The sequence below is a fragment of the Pelodiscus sinensis genome, chromosome 27 (genome assembly GCF_049634645.1).
Source record: "Pelodiscus sinensis isolate JC-2024 chromosome 27, ASM4963464v1, whole genome shotgun sequence".
Classification (NCBI taxonomy): Eukaryota; Metazoa; Chordata; order Testudines; family Trionychidae; genus Pelodiscus; species Pelodiscus sinensis.
Genome location: NC_134737.1, coordinates 5398875 through 5413119, shown reverse-complemented (window position 1 = coordinate 5413119; position 14245 = coordinate 5398875). Strand labels below are relative to the sequence as shown.

Sequence of the window (14245 nt, the reverse complement as noted above, 5' to 3'; positions counted from 1 at the left end):
GACGTTTACTGATGCAAAATGAAGGCTTTCACCACTCCATTGTCAGTTTGTATCTGAAACCAGGTCAGCAGACACTAACATTTATTGCTGGGCCCTGGCTGCTCTTTGATCTTTTATGTGCAACTCCAAAGATGTTGTCAAAGCTGTTCCCCATTCTGCACTGTTCAAGTGCAGAAGGTGAGGGCCCATGAGAGACCTTAAAAATGCTTTGCCTCTATGGGCTTCTGCTTAAAAACTCTCCAAGGTCACAGATTCCCTGACCTAGGGAGGTATGTGGCCATGACCCAAGTGGAAAAAAGCCCCTTTTTTCTTGAACCCAGGAAGAGTCACTTGGGAATTTCTTTTACCAAAAGAGATCTTGCAGGGAGGGGAACAAACTCTAATCTCTGATAGCAGACCTCTCAGTCTTAGTTATGCATACACAGACCTCCAATTACTTTCCAGGACACAAGAATCAGATCATAGTCTTTAAAAAGGTGATTTTATTAACAAAACAAAAATATGTACTTAAGCATATTTGGTTGCTAGGAGTTATAGAGCAAATGAGAAAAAAGCATATTAAAGCACAGAGAATTGCTTCCCTAGGATTCAGATTTAGTTTCAATGTAAGGGGATGGGGCACATTAACTCAGCACAGAGGAGTTTAACCAAATTACAAAACAGAGAAAATACCCTGATCGCGTCTAATAAAACATTCCCTATCTACTCACTTATCTGTACTTCCAAGATCCAGTCCATTTCTAGACATGAATATTCTTGCCTGGCTCAATTCATCTCTCCCCCACAAATAAAGATTAATTCCTGTCTACTTTTTTCTAGCAAGAACATGCCCTCACCCTGGAGAGCTAGAAAATGGCAGACTTATTATTCTAACTGATCTTGTATTTGGTGCAACTGTAAACTTCACCTGTGAAGAGGGGTAAGTAATGGGGTGATAGATGTACAGGTTGTTAATTTCCAAAGGGACCATTATGACTATCTAGTTTGATCTCCTGTATAACATAGCCCAGAACATGTCACCCATATTTCACCCACTGACGGTTGGAGCTAGATCATATTTTTTGAAAGATTTCCTGTCTTGTTTTAGAGACTCCACTATGTCCCTTGGTAGGTTGCTCAAATAGTTAATTGTTAAATTCAGGCTACTGACAAGGCACAAATTGTTATCTCCTTTAAGTTTCCATTTATTGGATCTTTTTATGCCTTCGAATCATGTCAGTATTGTTGACCATCCACACATCACCTCTTACCCTGCTTTTTGAAAACCTAAATAGATTGAGCTTCCTCCACTTTAAGAAGGCAGATTTTCCTGGCCTCCAGTCTTCATTTTAGTAACCTTTTTCTACATGTTTCCTAGTTTTATGTCTTTCTTCAGAGTGTGCACAGCAGAATCAGATTCAATATTTTAGTATTAGTCTCATGGCGCCTATATATAAAGGTAATAACTTCTTCTGACTCCATACTGAACTCTCCCCTGTTTATGTTTCCAAGTATCACATCGGTCTTCTTAGCCACAGTATCTCACTAGGGGTACGTCTAGACTACAGGCTTTTGTTGACAGAAGTTTTGTCAACAAATATTGTCGACAAAGCTTCTGTCGACAAAGAGCATCTAGACTACATCCAGTTCTGTCGACAAAGCAATCCGCATTGTCAACATGAGAGTGTAGACACAAAGGACAGTGTAGATGCAAGAATGCCTTCTGTCGACAGAACTCTGTCGACAGAAGGCGTTATTCCTTGTAAAATGAGGTTTACCGTCATTGACAAAACTGCCGAGTTCTGTTGACGTTATGTCGACAGAACTCGGTGGTATTGTAGACACAGGTATAGTTTTGTCAACAAAAGTCCACACACAACCTAGGAGCTTGTGTTCACTTGTTGATTCACCGTGACCTCTCACTCCTTTTTAGAACCACTGCTTTCCAGGACACCGTCTCCCCATTCCTAGACCTATGCCTGTTGAACTGTATTAAAATGTATGGTGTTCAGATGAGCTCAGGTTACCAAGCAATCAGGATCATTCAATAAAAGTAACCTGACCTTCACATAATTTACCATTGCACCATCTGTGCCATCTGCAGATTTCAATAGCAATGGTTGTGTATTTTCTTCCAAATAATTGATAAAAATATTCAATAGCACTGGGGTGAAAACAAATGCACAGGGACCCTGGTAGAAATCACCCCCCTCGAGGACACACTCATTTATAAAGTCCTTTTTTGAAATACGCCAGTTAAGCTAGTTTTAATCTATTTAATATGTGCTAGGTTGATTTTTTTTTTTGTGTACACTGCTTTTTTAAAAATCTGAACCTCATTCTGTATTAAATCCACCACCTTACTGAAGTTCAAGTACTGTATATTATATCAATGAGTTATCTTCATCAACCAAACTTCCAATCTAATGAACAAATAATATCAAGTTTGTTTGAGATGTATTTTCCACATAACCATGCTAATTATCAGCTATCCTTTTAACCCCTATCAGTCATTCTATGACTTTGCCTGAGATCAGTGTCAGGCTAACAGACCAGGGACTTTTCAGTAGGGCACACAAATCCCAGGACAAGGTCCAAGAGCTGATGTAGTCTCAGTCATCCCCACCCTGCTACAGCTGCTGTAGGTGCCAGGTTTAGAGGCTGACTGGGAAGGAGACCAGACTGCCAACTCTCACTTTGAGAGGGGCCTGGCTAAGGCCAAGAATGGCTTCAGCATAGGGATTTAAAAAAGCGGGTAATTTGGATAACTGTGTAACCACTGAACATTTCAGCAGTTACACGCACCTGCACTGCAGGGCAGCAGGCAGCTCCCTGGGAGCTACTGTGCATTGAGAGTCAGCTTAAAAGCCAACTCCCAAACATACCAGCTCCCGCTTGCTGGCCCTGCTCCCGAGGAGCCGGCTGCTGCCCTGTGCTGCTGCCTCTGATACAGAGGCAGAAGCATAGTGCGGCAGCCAGCTCCCCAGGAGAGGGACAGGCTTATGGTTTAACCCATGTAAACGGTTATCCTATTAGATCCCTACCCGAGAGACAGTTGCCTGCCAGGTCCTCTCTGTAGGAAGATGGGCATGATACAGGATTCTGTTTGATTTGTCATTGGTGACCTGCCTGCTAGTGCTGAGTAAATCTGCTGCAGATGGGTGCCCTGCCTGAAAGGGACAATAGCTAAATAAAATACCTTTTTGGTTCTGTCCATCTGACTAGGGACCTGACAATTATTTGTCCTGAGCCCAGAAGCAACTCAGTCATAGATTCATTCCCATGATCCTACCTCTCCTTGTAAAGGCCAGGATTAATCATTGGAGATGTAGCCTCTCCAAGGAACCCAGCCTACATAGGAGAACGAGGTATCTAAGCTGCAGTTCCAGTGTGGCACTGCGACAGTATTTGGAGATTAAAAAATTTCCGTTTGGAGGCATGGTGTTTTCCCGTGAACCATGGGAACTTTCTGCAAACATCAGATACATTTTTTTTTTTTTTGTAAAAAGCAATTGAAAATCCAATTTACTGTTGAAAAATAGTTTTGATGAATACTTGTGGACCAATCCTACTAATCATGATGTAAGAGAAAGAAAGCCTTATTGATGATGGAGTGGGCAGCACATCCAATCGCACTTTGCATAGTAATTTCCCTGTCCCTTTATTCAGGTACAGACTAATTGGAACGGCACAAAGAAAATGTGTGCTTGAAGGATCACAAGTCACATGGGACAAAGAGATTCCATACTGCCAGCGTGAGTAGAGACTCTTAATAGCTTTCTAGTGAAAGTATAATCAGAGTTAGACAATATTTTCTCCTGCTGGATGGATTCTGCAACACAACTCATTTATCAGTTTGCTGCATACTAAATCTTGAATGCTTCAGTTTTGTTTTCCTCTTGTACTATGCTGTAGAAAACCTTGTTAACTTTCTACTCTAATGTGGGCTAGAAGCCCAAAAGAATCAGATTCTTGGTCAAGAGATCCTTGGCTAGTGTAAATTGAATCAGACCCTACTTGCTCCTCAGAGGTCTAGCATTAACATGCATATAGCACAATCTCCAAGCATTTTACTGATATCTGTATATTTAGAGAGAACTTTGCCTGCCACTCATACACAACTATCCCTAGGATGGAAAGGGACAGGGGTGTTTCCCTAGAAGAAGCAGTAACTGTTTAGGACTGAAGCATTTTGCACATAACTGAAACTATAAGCAGAGTTTAATTACCAAAATAGGAATTTTATCAGAATGCCAGAACTCATGCTTCTGCGTTTGTAGAAAGTGCCATAGAATCCTCCATACTCTTGACGGTCAAGATCTCCGTTTGATTTCTCCTCCTGCCTTCAGTTTTCATAATCCTTCTATCTATGCATCCACTCCCATCACGCTGTGGCTGCATATATACATTAGGAAAGATGCCCTGTTTTCTAGTTTTAAAATCTTGTCTCCTATAGGCCAGACCCATAACCTATCACTCCACAGTAGCCAATGGGAATCAGAATACAGTATTCCCTTGGCGTCAAATGGAGGGACACTGATTTTAAACTGAGGTTCTGGTCCATTGTGTTTTGGCCTTTTCTTTAACTAGGACATACATTAAATTCTCTCTCGCTTCCTTTCTTCCCCCTCTCCCTCCTTTTTTTCTCTCTTCAGTGATACCGTGTCTGCCTCCGCCAGACATAGAGCATGGGACACATACTGGGACGACCATGGAGGAATTCAACTATGGAACATCTGTCACTTACCAGTGTGATGCTGAAAAGAGAGGACAGGTGCCTTTCTCACTTATCGGAAAGGCCTCCATTCACTGTACAACCACAGATAATGTCAACGGACACTGGAGCGGGCCTGCCCCTCAGTGCAAAGGTGACATAATCCAATTACTGTAAGGCAAGGGTGGTGGTGTACACACACACATTAGCAACCTAAGTCAGAACTGTGCCATTCTCTAAGGGTGCATCCACACTGCACTGTTATTTTGAGATAACTAGTGTTATTTTGAAATAACAATGTGAGCATCTACACAACCATTCCGTGATTTTGAAATAATTTTGAATTAACGGACAGCTTATTCCGAAATCTGTAAACCTCATTCTCCGAGGAATAACTCCTATTCCGAACTAGCTATTTTGAAATAAGGTGTGTGTGGATGCTCCACTGCTGCTATTTTGAAATGCCCCTCACCAAGGCCATTCTAAGTTATTCCTCCCCAGTGCCTCCTGGGGCTCTAAATCAAGATAGCACATCTACTTTAGGAAAGCATGTCTCGGACTAATTTTGAGGCTTCCTTTCAGTGTAGACGTGCTATTTCGAAATAAGCTATTTCAGAATAGCAATTCTGGAATAGCTTCTTTCGAAATAGCCATGCAGTATAGACGTACCCTTACAGATTGTCCACTGATTCATCTTATCCCCACTCCTCACTGCATGTTATCAGTAACACCCATTGGAGAATGTTGCTGGGGTGCAGGAAAATGCATGTACTGTGTCCAGACTGGCATGAGTTCCTAGTCACCTTGCCAAGACCTACCTTGATCTGCCACACACTGTGTTCCTTCCAGTGCCTCCCTTAGACAAGGAGCCAGGTTACAGATATGAAGCTGGGTCAGTCAGTGTGGGAAGAGATAAGCAGATAAGGTCTGCTTGTCAGTGCGAAGCAGCATTAAGACTGCAAGGATGGAGCTGGGCTTGCAGTAGGGTGGGCAAGGAGAGGAGAAGGACAGAAGAATGGGGTTTATTTAGTTGATTCACTTAGGCTATATCTACACAGCGGAGCTATTTTGGGATACCTCCAGTATCCTGAAATAGCTATTCTGCATCTTAAGAGCAAGCCCGTTATATCAAAATATAACGGGCTCGCTATTTCAACGTCCCTGTAAACCTCATTGCATGGGGGTTAAGGGACGTTTTGGAATAGTGCCTTATTTCAAAATTTGGTCAAATTTTGAAATAAGCTATTTGGAGGTAAGGGTGCTAAGTAGACGCACCCTCAGAGTCCTCAGAATAACTGGAGCAGAATGAAAAATGTTCAAGTTTTTATGTCAAAAAAGTCCTTTAAAAAAGCATATTGTTTTGTGATAAAAAATGATTGAAAATTGTTTTATTTTTCATGACATTATTTGTAATGGTTTTTCTCCCAGAAAACTTGTATCAGATGTTATTAAAATGGTAATGGAACTTACTGAAAACCCTATATTAAGGGTTTTTTAAAAACAGGTCATATTTTTATAAGACCTATATGGGGATCAAAGGGGGGGAATATATGGAATTAAAAAGCAAACAAAAATGGTTCAATTTTGAATGATTTGAAATGAAAAGAACCCAAATGGGTTCAAATCTTTCACTCATTCTGGGAGATATTCCAGCTGAGGTTTCTGCTCATAAAACCAGAAGCATATCTTCTTCACAGGAGACACGGTCTGCGTGTCTGGATCAGCCATAAGCACAGCTGGAACTCTGATTGGAGAAATAATTTTATATTGTTCATGAATGCTAAGTTGCAAGAAGGGGCAGGTCATACAGCTCTTGCTGCTCAATGAGATCTGTCGTGTCAAAGTCTGTAATTATGTGCATGCATGTGTGTGCGCGCTCTCTCTCTCTCTCTCTCTCTCTCTCTCTTTCTCTCTCTCAATTCCCCCTCCCCAAACCCTATATCCCACAATCGCCTGTAACAGAACTGTCCTTGATGACAGTCACTAAATTCAGCAGGCGTTGTTTGATACTGTACTGGAGGTAAGAAAAGACCTGAAGAAGACTAAAACTTGCTTACTAGGTTCCATCAAAACTGATACCCCAAGGAATTGGAGAACATGGCATTATATCTTTCAGCTTTTCCTTAACACAATGTTTCAAAGAAATCAGAGTTAGCTTGTGGGGGAGATGGTTTGGGAGACAGACCAGACATGTTTAGTCATGTCATGAATCTCTGTGGGGCCATGTGCATGTTCTTTCAAATCTACATCCTCCTGGTAAATAGATCAGATTCCACAGAAGTATCTTTGTTTCCCAATTTTGAGTTAACAATACAGGTCCCACACTGACAGTGTTTTTCTTACACAGCCGTTCGGTGTGAACAGCCAAAAGTTAACCATGGAAAACAGCTGATTGGATATAGTCCTGTCTACACCTACAGATCCTCTGTTATGTTTGACTGTGAACACCGTTACACCCTCAAAGGCAGTAGTGTAGTTCGGTGCAACGAAAACAACAGCTGGGATCCTCCGTTACCAGATTGTGAGCGAAGTAAGTGTCATAGGGTGACTGCTATCTCCTTCAAACCAACCCTGCAGCCCTTGTTCACCCAAGATTCGGGGACAGGGTTGCTTGAGATGAGCCTGCAGATCTGAGCCCCTTGTCCTTCAGTCACCCACTGGCATGACTGAGAATAGCTATCTCCATTTTGCACTTAACTCTATTCCTAGAAACGGTTTCTGCCTGCACCATGGGAGGAAAAAGTAGCTCCAGGAATCCAGAATTACAAACAACATAACATAGGTCCAATTCTTGATCCTATTCAGACCAGTGGGAATATTGCCATTGAATTAAAAAAGGACTAGAAGTCAAACTTCTATATTTAATAACATACAAATATCTTATGGGGTTTCCCACTGAAGTCAATTGGGGTTTTGCGATTGACTTTAGTGGGAGGCAGGTACTGGACCTGTAGAAGACATGAGGTGACATCCCAGTTCTACTTCATTCAGTGGCTATTTTGCCATTGTTTTCAATAGGAACAAAGTTTCACCCTATGGTACGGAAGGATTTTGAGCTCCTATTTCCTACTAGTGCCTTCACTTCTAATACTGAGCAGGCCTTCGCTGCTGCCTCATCAGCATGAGGTGTCGGGAACAGGACCTTTGCTAGTGTAATTAGTTATCTGTGTGCTGCTTTTCAGAAAAATCTCCATGTAGGCACCTGGTTACCTAGGCTGCCAAGCAATAATGCAGTGCTGTAGCCGTGTCAGTCCCTGGATGTTAGAAAGACAAGGAGGGTGAGGTAATACTTTTTATTGGCCCAACACACGGCGAGAGTGTGCTGTTCGAAAGCTTGTCTCTCTCCCCAACAGAAGCTTGTCTAGTAAAGGGTATTATTTCACCCACCTTGCCAGAAGATAGACATGCCAGGGCACTTTGGAATAGGATTGTTTCTGGCTTGTCAGGGAGGACCTACACTAAACTGAACATTTGTTACAGTGTCTCAAAGTGTAACTGGGTTAGTCTGTAACTTTAAATATATATCATGAGCTTTCATGAGCAAAACCCACTTCCTCAGATGAGCTGGAGTAGAAACAACAGGGCTGTGTCTACACTGGCCACTTATTCTGGAAAATCAGCCGCTTTTCCGGAATAACTTGCCAGCTGTCTACACTGGCCCCTTGAATTTCCAGAAAAGCACTGACGATCGACTGTAAAATCATCAGTGTTTTTCCGGAAAAACTATGCTGCTTCCATTCGGGCAAAATTCCTTTTCCGGAAAACTGTTCCGGAAAAGGGCCAGTGTAGACAGCACAGATTTCTTTTCCGCAAAAAAGCCCCGATCGCGAAAATGACGATCGGGGCTTTTTTGCAGAAAAGCGCGTCTACATTGGCATGGACGCTTTTCCGGAAAAAGTGCTTTTCCAGAAAAGCATCCTGCCAATGTAGACGTGCTTTTTCCGGAAATATTTATAACGGAAAACTGTTCCGTTTTAAGCATTTCCGGAAAAGGATGCCAGTGTAGACATAGCCCAGAAACCCAGAATTTATAACAGAAAAAGAATGGGGAGGGAGGAGGAAAAAGATACCTGTCAATTGTAGGACCAGTGCTAAAATAGTGATACAACCAGTTTTATGTCTCTTTGGTTTTAAGAGAGGAAGTCGTCACTGCTGTGTAAACCTGCATCTCACTGAGCTGACAGCTCCATGGTACGGCTGTTCAATGCTTTGTAGGTTGAAAATAGGGATTCCAGTTTAATTCCGCCACAGGCAGTGTTGCCTAGTGGATAGCACACTGGATGTGGGATTCAGGAGACCTGGATTTATCCCTGACTCTGCCACTGCCCTGCTGGGTGGCCATGAGCAAGCTGCTTCCTCATTCTGTGGCTCAGTTTTCCCCGTAAAATGGGAATAACGATATTGGCCTTTTTTGTGAAGTGCTTTGAGATCTACTGAAGAAGAGCTACAGGTTATTGTTGTTTGTTTATGTATTTATTATATAAGTTGTTATATTGCATCCATTACCCTCGTATTTGAGTGTCTTCCAGTATTGCATTAAATAAAGTAACTGTGCAGCTGGCATGTGTTTTTGGGGTTTTTTTTTGTTTGTTTGGTTTGGTTTGGTTTGGTTTCCCTCTCCTTGGGAGAAAAGTATGTGCAGCCAAGTTTCTTGTTTTGTGATAGTTTTAGATTTGGGAGGGGGGGTTGTTTGTTTATTTAAAATATATGTCTTTCATGTCACATTCTTGTAGAGAAGAATGCATTGTCACTAGGATTTCCCAGTTACATATGCCCTTAACTTTTATTTTTGTTCTTAGGTAGCTGTGATGACCCGCCTGTCATTCCTAATACTTCTCAAGATCATTCTCACAGCACATTGTTTCCAGCTGGGACTGTTGTGACATATAACTGTGAGAGAGGTTATGAATTAAAACCTGGAATATCCTCCGCAAGTGTTACCTGTCTAAATGATTTTACATGGTCAAAACACCAAAACTTTTGTCGGAGTAAGCATATTAATCTTTGGTTTAGCTGTCTTTGTTTTATCTGAGCTACCAAATTAACAAATTTAGGAGCCTGTTATTCTATAGTCGATATGTGGGTCAAAGTGTGTGTGTGTGTGTGTATGAGAGAGAGAGTGTGTGTAAATGTGTATTCTGAGAGTTCTTAATTTAACAGTAGGAAGCAGGGTCATACTAATTTAGTTTGTACATTCATGAACCAGTCATCTGCTCCCATGTACCACCTCCATATTACTTAAAGCAGATGACTATCAAGGCGGATTCTACACAGAATTTATTGTAACACAGCAATCAGAGTTGTTCAGAGCCCTGATCAGAATCAAAATATCCTGCCAGCTGCAATTCAAATAGTTGCCCAGAAGAAAACTGACAATGATACTCCTCAATCCACATGAGACATGCCCACTAACAGTCACAGCAGGAAGAAATTATTTGCGATCTCACTCGATGATGGAAAACTTGTACCAAAAGCCAGTCTCTTCAAAAATGTGAAGGCAAGGCTGACTTTCTGTGGCTAGCAAATTGTTATGTTGCTCCATAGATACATCTGCTGCTACTGGGTTGTTTTTGCTCTGATTGAATTCTGTTGGGGATGGGGATGTTTCTTTGCAGGAGTTCGATGTCCATATCCAAACATTCCCAATGGAAAAGCGACACTTTGGTACGGATCTAGAAAAGAAGCATATGAGTATGAGGACAGGATTACCGTGGCATGTAATGTTGGTTACGCTCTCAGAAGCATTGAAACACGGTATATGTGCCGAGACAGTCGTGAATGGGATCCTCCATTACCAGTTTGTGAACCACGTACGTATAATAGTGAAGAACTCTGATTTAGGGACCTGCCCTAATCCCAAACAAATGCATTATTATATATTTGTATTATGGTAGCATGTCGAGCCCCCAGTTGGAAAAAGAGGGTCTCTCCCTTCGCTCCCACCCCCACCTCCTCTCTTCTCGCTTCCCTTCTTCTGCCTCTATCACTTTGAACCTCTGTCTTCCCCTTCAGTCATCTCCTAAAAGGTCCTGAGGGTCCCGTGTCCTTAGAACAGTGATCCTGGTTTCCTCGCCAAATTCTAGCTCTGCCATTGCACCCTGCCTCCCCCTCTTCTCTGGTAGTTCCAAAAAGATGAGGTGTTTTTCTTCATGTAAGCGCTTGTTCCACAGAGTTCTCGAGCACAGGCTCAGCTCAGCACAAGCGTGGCCTTGATTTCCGGGAGGAGACATTTCCATGCTTAAACCCGAAGTACATTTTAAGCACTTTGCCAGGCTGGGGCCTGGGAGAAGTAGCTGCATTTGTCTGGTAGATGGGGTAGGTATGGATGTAACAGATTGAAAAGTCTGATAAAATTGTAGGATCATTACAATGACTGACAGGCAGGCCAAATGCTATTGGCATAGAGGCAGTTCATAGAGATTCTTTCTGGTCCCTTTCTCTCCTTTCTTCCATCAGGAGGTGAGGACGTGGAAGGGGATTCAATGTATGTGGTTAGTACTACAGAAGCAACCATGTCACTGAGTGGCCGCACTGCATGAGCGGACCATTGGGGTCTTGTTATACTGCTTCAGTTCATTCCAGCTTTACCCCTGCAACCCTCGTTCATTCCAGGGGACAAGCCCAGAAGAGGGGCAGGAACCCTCTGGTGAAAGAGGAGAAGAGAAACTGATGTAGTTTGGGGCTGCAGCAGGCAGGCTGAGTTTCTTCTGATGAGTTCTGCAGGGACCGTGGATGTATGAGTGCCCATGAAAGACCCCAGTGTTTGAGTCCTGTCAGGCACGCACAATGAAATCTGATGAGGTTCAACAAGGACAAGTGTAGAGTCCTGCACTTGGGAAGAAGAATCCCAAGCATTGTGACAGGCTGGGGACCAACCAGTTAAGTAGTAGTTCTGGAGAAAAGGACCTGGGGGCTACAGTGGATGAAAAGCTGGATATGAGTCAACAGTGTGCCCTTGTAGCCAAGAAGGCTAATGGCATATTAGGTTGCATTAAGAAGAGCATTGCCAGCAGATCCAGAGATGTCATTATTCCCCTTTATTCAGCTTTGGTAAGGCCACATCTGGAGTATTGTATCCAGTTCTGAGCCCCACACTATAGAAAGGATGTGGACGCATTGGAGAGGGTCCAGCGGAGGGCAACCAAAATGATTAGGGGGCTGGAGCATATGACCTATGAGGAGAGGCTGAGGGACTTGGGTTTGTTTAGTCTGCAGAAGAGAAGAGTGAGGGGGGATTTGATAGCAGCCTTCAACTTCCTGAAGGGAGGTTCCAAAGAGGATGGAGAGAGGCTGTTCTCAGTAGTGACAGAGGGCAGAACAAGGAGCAATGGTCTCAAGTTGTGGTGGGAGAGGTCCAGGTTGGATATTAGGAAAAACTATTTCACTAGGAGGGTGGTGAAGCACTGGAATGGGTTCCCTAGGGAAGTAGTGGAGTCTCCATCCCTAGAGATGTTTAAGTCTCAGCTTGACAAACCCCTGGCTGGGTTGATTTAGTTGGAATTGGTCCTGCCTAGAGCAGGGGGCTGGACTTGATGACCTTCTGAGGTCTCCTCCAGTTCTATGATTCTATGAATGCTCTGCAAACACACAGTAAACACACACCTGTGCTTGTAGCTGGATTGGCTTGGTGACCTGTGACTCCATCCCTTTCCAAAATGTGGGCTAGGGTTTGCCACCCACTAAAGGCATCACTCCACGCTGTTAATAGCCTTTTCCAATTCCACACACAAACCTTTACTGCGTGTCCAGCCATTGCCATTCTTTGAATACAAATGACTGAAAGCAATGAATTCACAGAATGTCATTGCTCATGTGTATACAATTCCATTATAGTAGCACACACAAGACGTAGGGTTCAAGGTCCCATTGTGCTGGGTTTTGTACAAACGTAGATGAAGACAGGAGGGTCTCTGCCACAAAAATTTTGCATTCCTAGAATTGTAAGCTTGTAAGAGACCTTAGGAGGTCATCGAGTCAACCTCCTGCTAAAACTGGGACAGATCCCAATTAAGTCATCCCAGCCAGGCCTTTTTCAAGGCAGGAAGTTTGCACTCTTCCTGTTGCATTCTGGAAAAGATGTTTCAAAGAACTCCAGATATAATAAAGAGAAAAAGCAAAACCAACGGGCAACTTTTATATTAGCTCAGCCATTTTCAGGGAGCTGCAAGGTCTTTTCTTTCTGCTGTCACCTGGATTTTGATATTGAGTAGCATTCTCAAGACTCTCCTGACTGGCAAATTGAAACCATAGAAGGGACATCTTGTGCTTTCATCCTACTGAGAGAGATTGCTGCATGTGGGTCTTTAACACAAAGGCTTAAATACCCAGAAAGACAGCTATCCTTATGAGTAGGACATAAGACATGGGGTCAGAAGACCATGGTTCTTTTCCTGGGTCAGCCATTGACCAATGGGTGCCTTTAGGCAACTGATTTTGCATACTTGAGCCTCTGTTTCACCTCCAACTTTTATTTTCTGTCCTGTCTGTTTAGATTGTAAGCTCTTTGGGGGTTCGACTATCTCTTCTTATGTGTTGTTACAGCACCTAACACAATGGGATCCCTGTCTCCTGACAGTATGACACATCTAGCCCACTACCTTTGAAGTAGATAGGAGCTGCAAGACTTTAGGACTACTCAGGGTCTGGCTGTAATTCACAGTTATTCAGTACAGATGACCCAGTGCAGTTCTTCAATATCGTAAGCATGTGACCATTGGTCCACGGTGTCCCTACAGGTCAAAGAGCCATTTCCAGGGTGTTCTCGTTTGCTATTTTCATCTTCGCTCTCTCCGTGCCATAGATATGATGCTGACCCAGAGCCAGGAACTAACACAAAGTGATGGCAGATTTTCAGTGATATTAGAGACCTCTTGAAGCACCTCTTGTTGTAAATGTAGTGCCAGCAAACCTCACGGTATTTATGCTGCCTCTCGTCCTTTCGGAGACGTCCCCTTGTGTATGAATGCTGAATTTTTCTTTTTAGTTTGTGAGCGACCTCCAGCCATCTCTGAAGGACGGCACGATCGTGGAGGGACAAGTGATTTCTTTGTGGGCACAAGGGTGACCTACTTCTGTAACCCTAATTGGTCACTTGTTGGAGCATCCACCATTCAGTGTATAGCTGGTGATGGGGGAATTCCGCACTGGGACAAACCTACCCCTGAGTGCAAAGGTGATTCATTTCTTCATTACACTCGAATGCCTGTGATTAGAAAATGGCGGAGGGCACATGGCAGTATCTTGGGGGCTATTTAAGAATTTAGCCGTAAGTCCTGAACATATGTGGAGCCATGGGCCAACTCACTGCAGATGCAATGGCTATAGCAGGAGTTTAAATCTGGAATTAGATGACACATATGTAACAGATCCTGTTTAATGATTCGTGGACTTTTGCAGGGAGACCCAACCTTTGAAGTTCATAGGAGCTGCAGGCCTTCAGGATTTCTCAGGGTCTGGCTGTAATTGTCTCTAATTCAGGGCAGTTCACTCACTGCAGGTCTTCAATATCATGAGCATGTGACCAATGGCCATTGTGGCCCTACAGATCAAAGA

General features: G+C 43.1%; 1 protein-coding gene across 1 annotated transcript in view; it reads left to right on the top strand.

Moving 5' to 3' along the window:
• Nucleotides 1–14245, top strand: part of LOC102447148 (complement receptor type 2-like) — a 69461-nt gene that overhangs the window by 15402 nt on the left and 39814 nt on the right. The window contains exons 9-15 of the mRNA XM_075909851.1: nt 820–919; nt 3649–3734; nt 4635–4847; nt 7041–7223; nt 9493–9681; nt 10309–10503; nt 13677–13865. Of these exons, the coding sequence (XP_075765966.1) occupies nt 820–919; nt 3649–3734; nt 4635–4847; nt 7041–7223; nt 9493–9681; nt 10309–10503; nt 13677–13865 (1155 nt within the window). The remainder of the gene's footprint in view (nt 1–819; nt 920–3648; nt 3735–4634; nt 4848–7040; nt 7224–9492; nt 9682–10308; nt 10504–13676; nt 13866–14245) is intronic.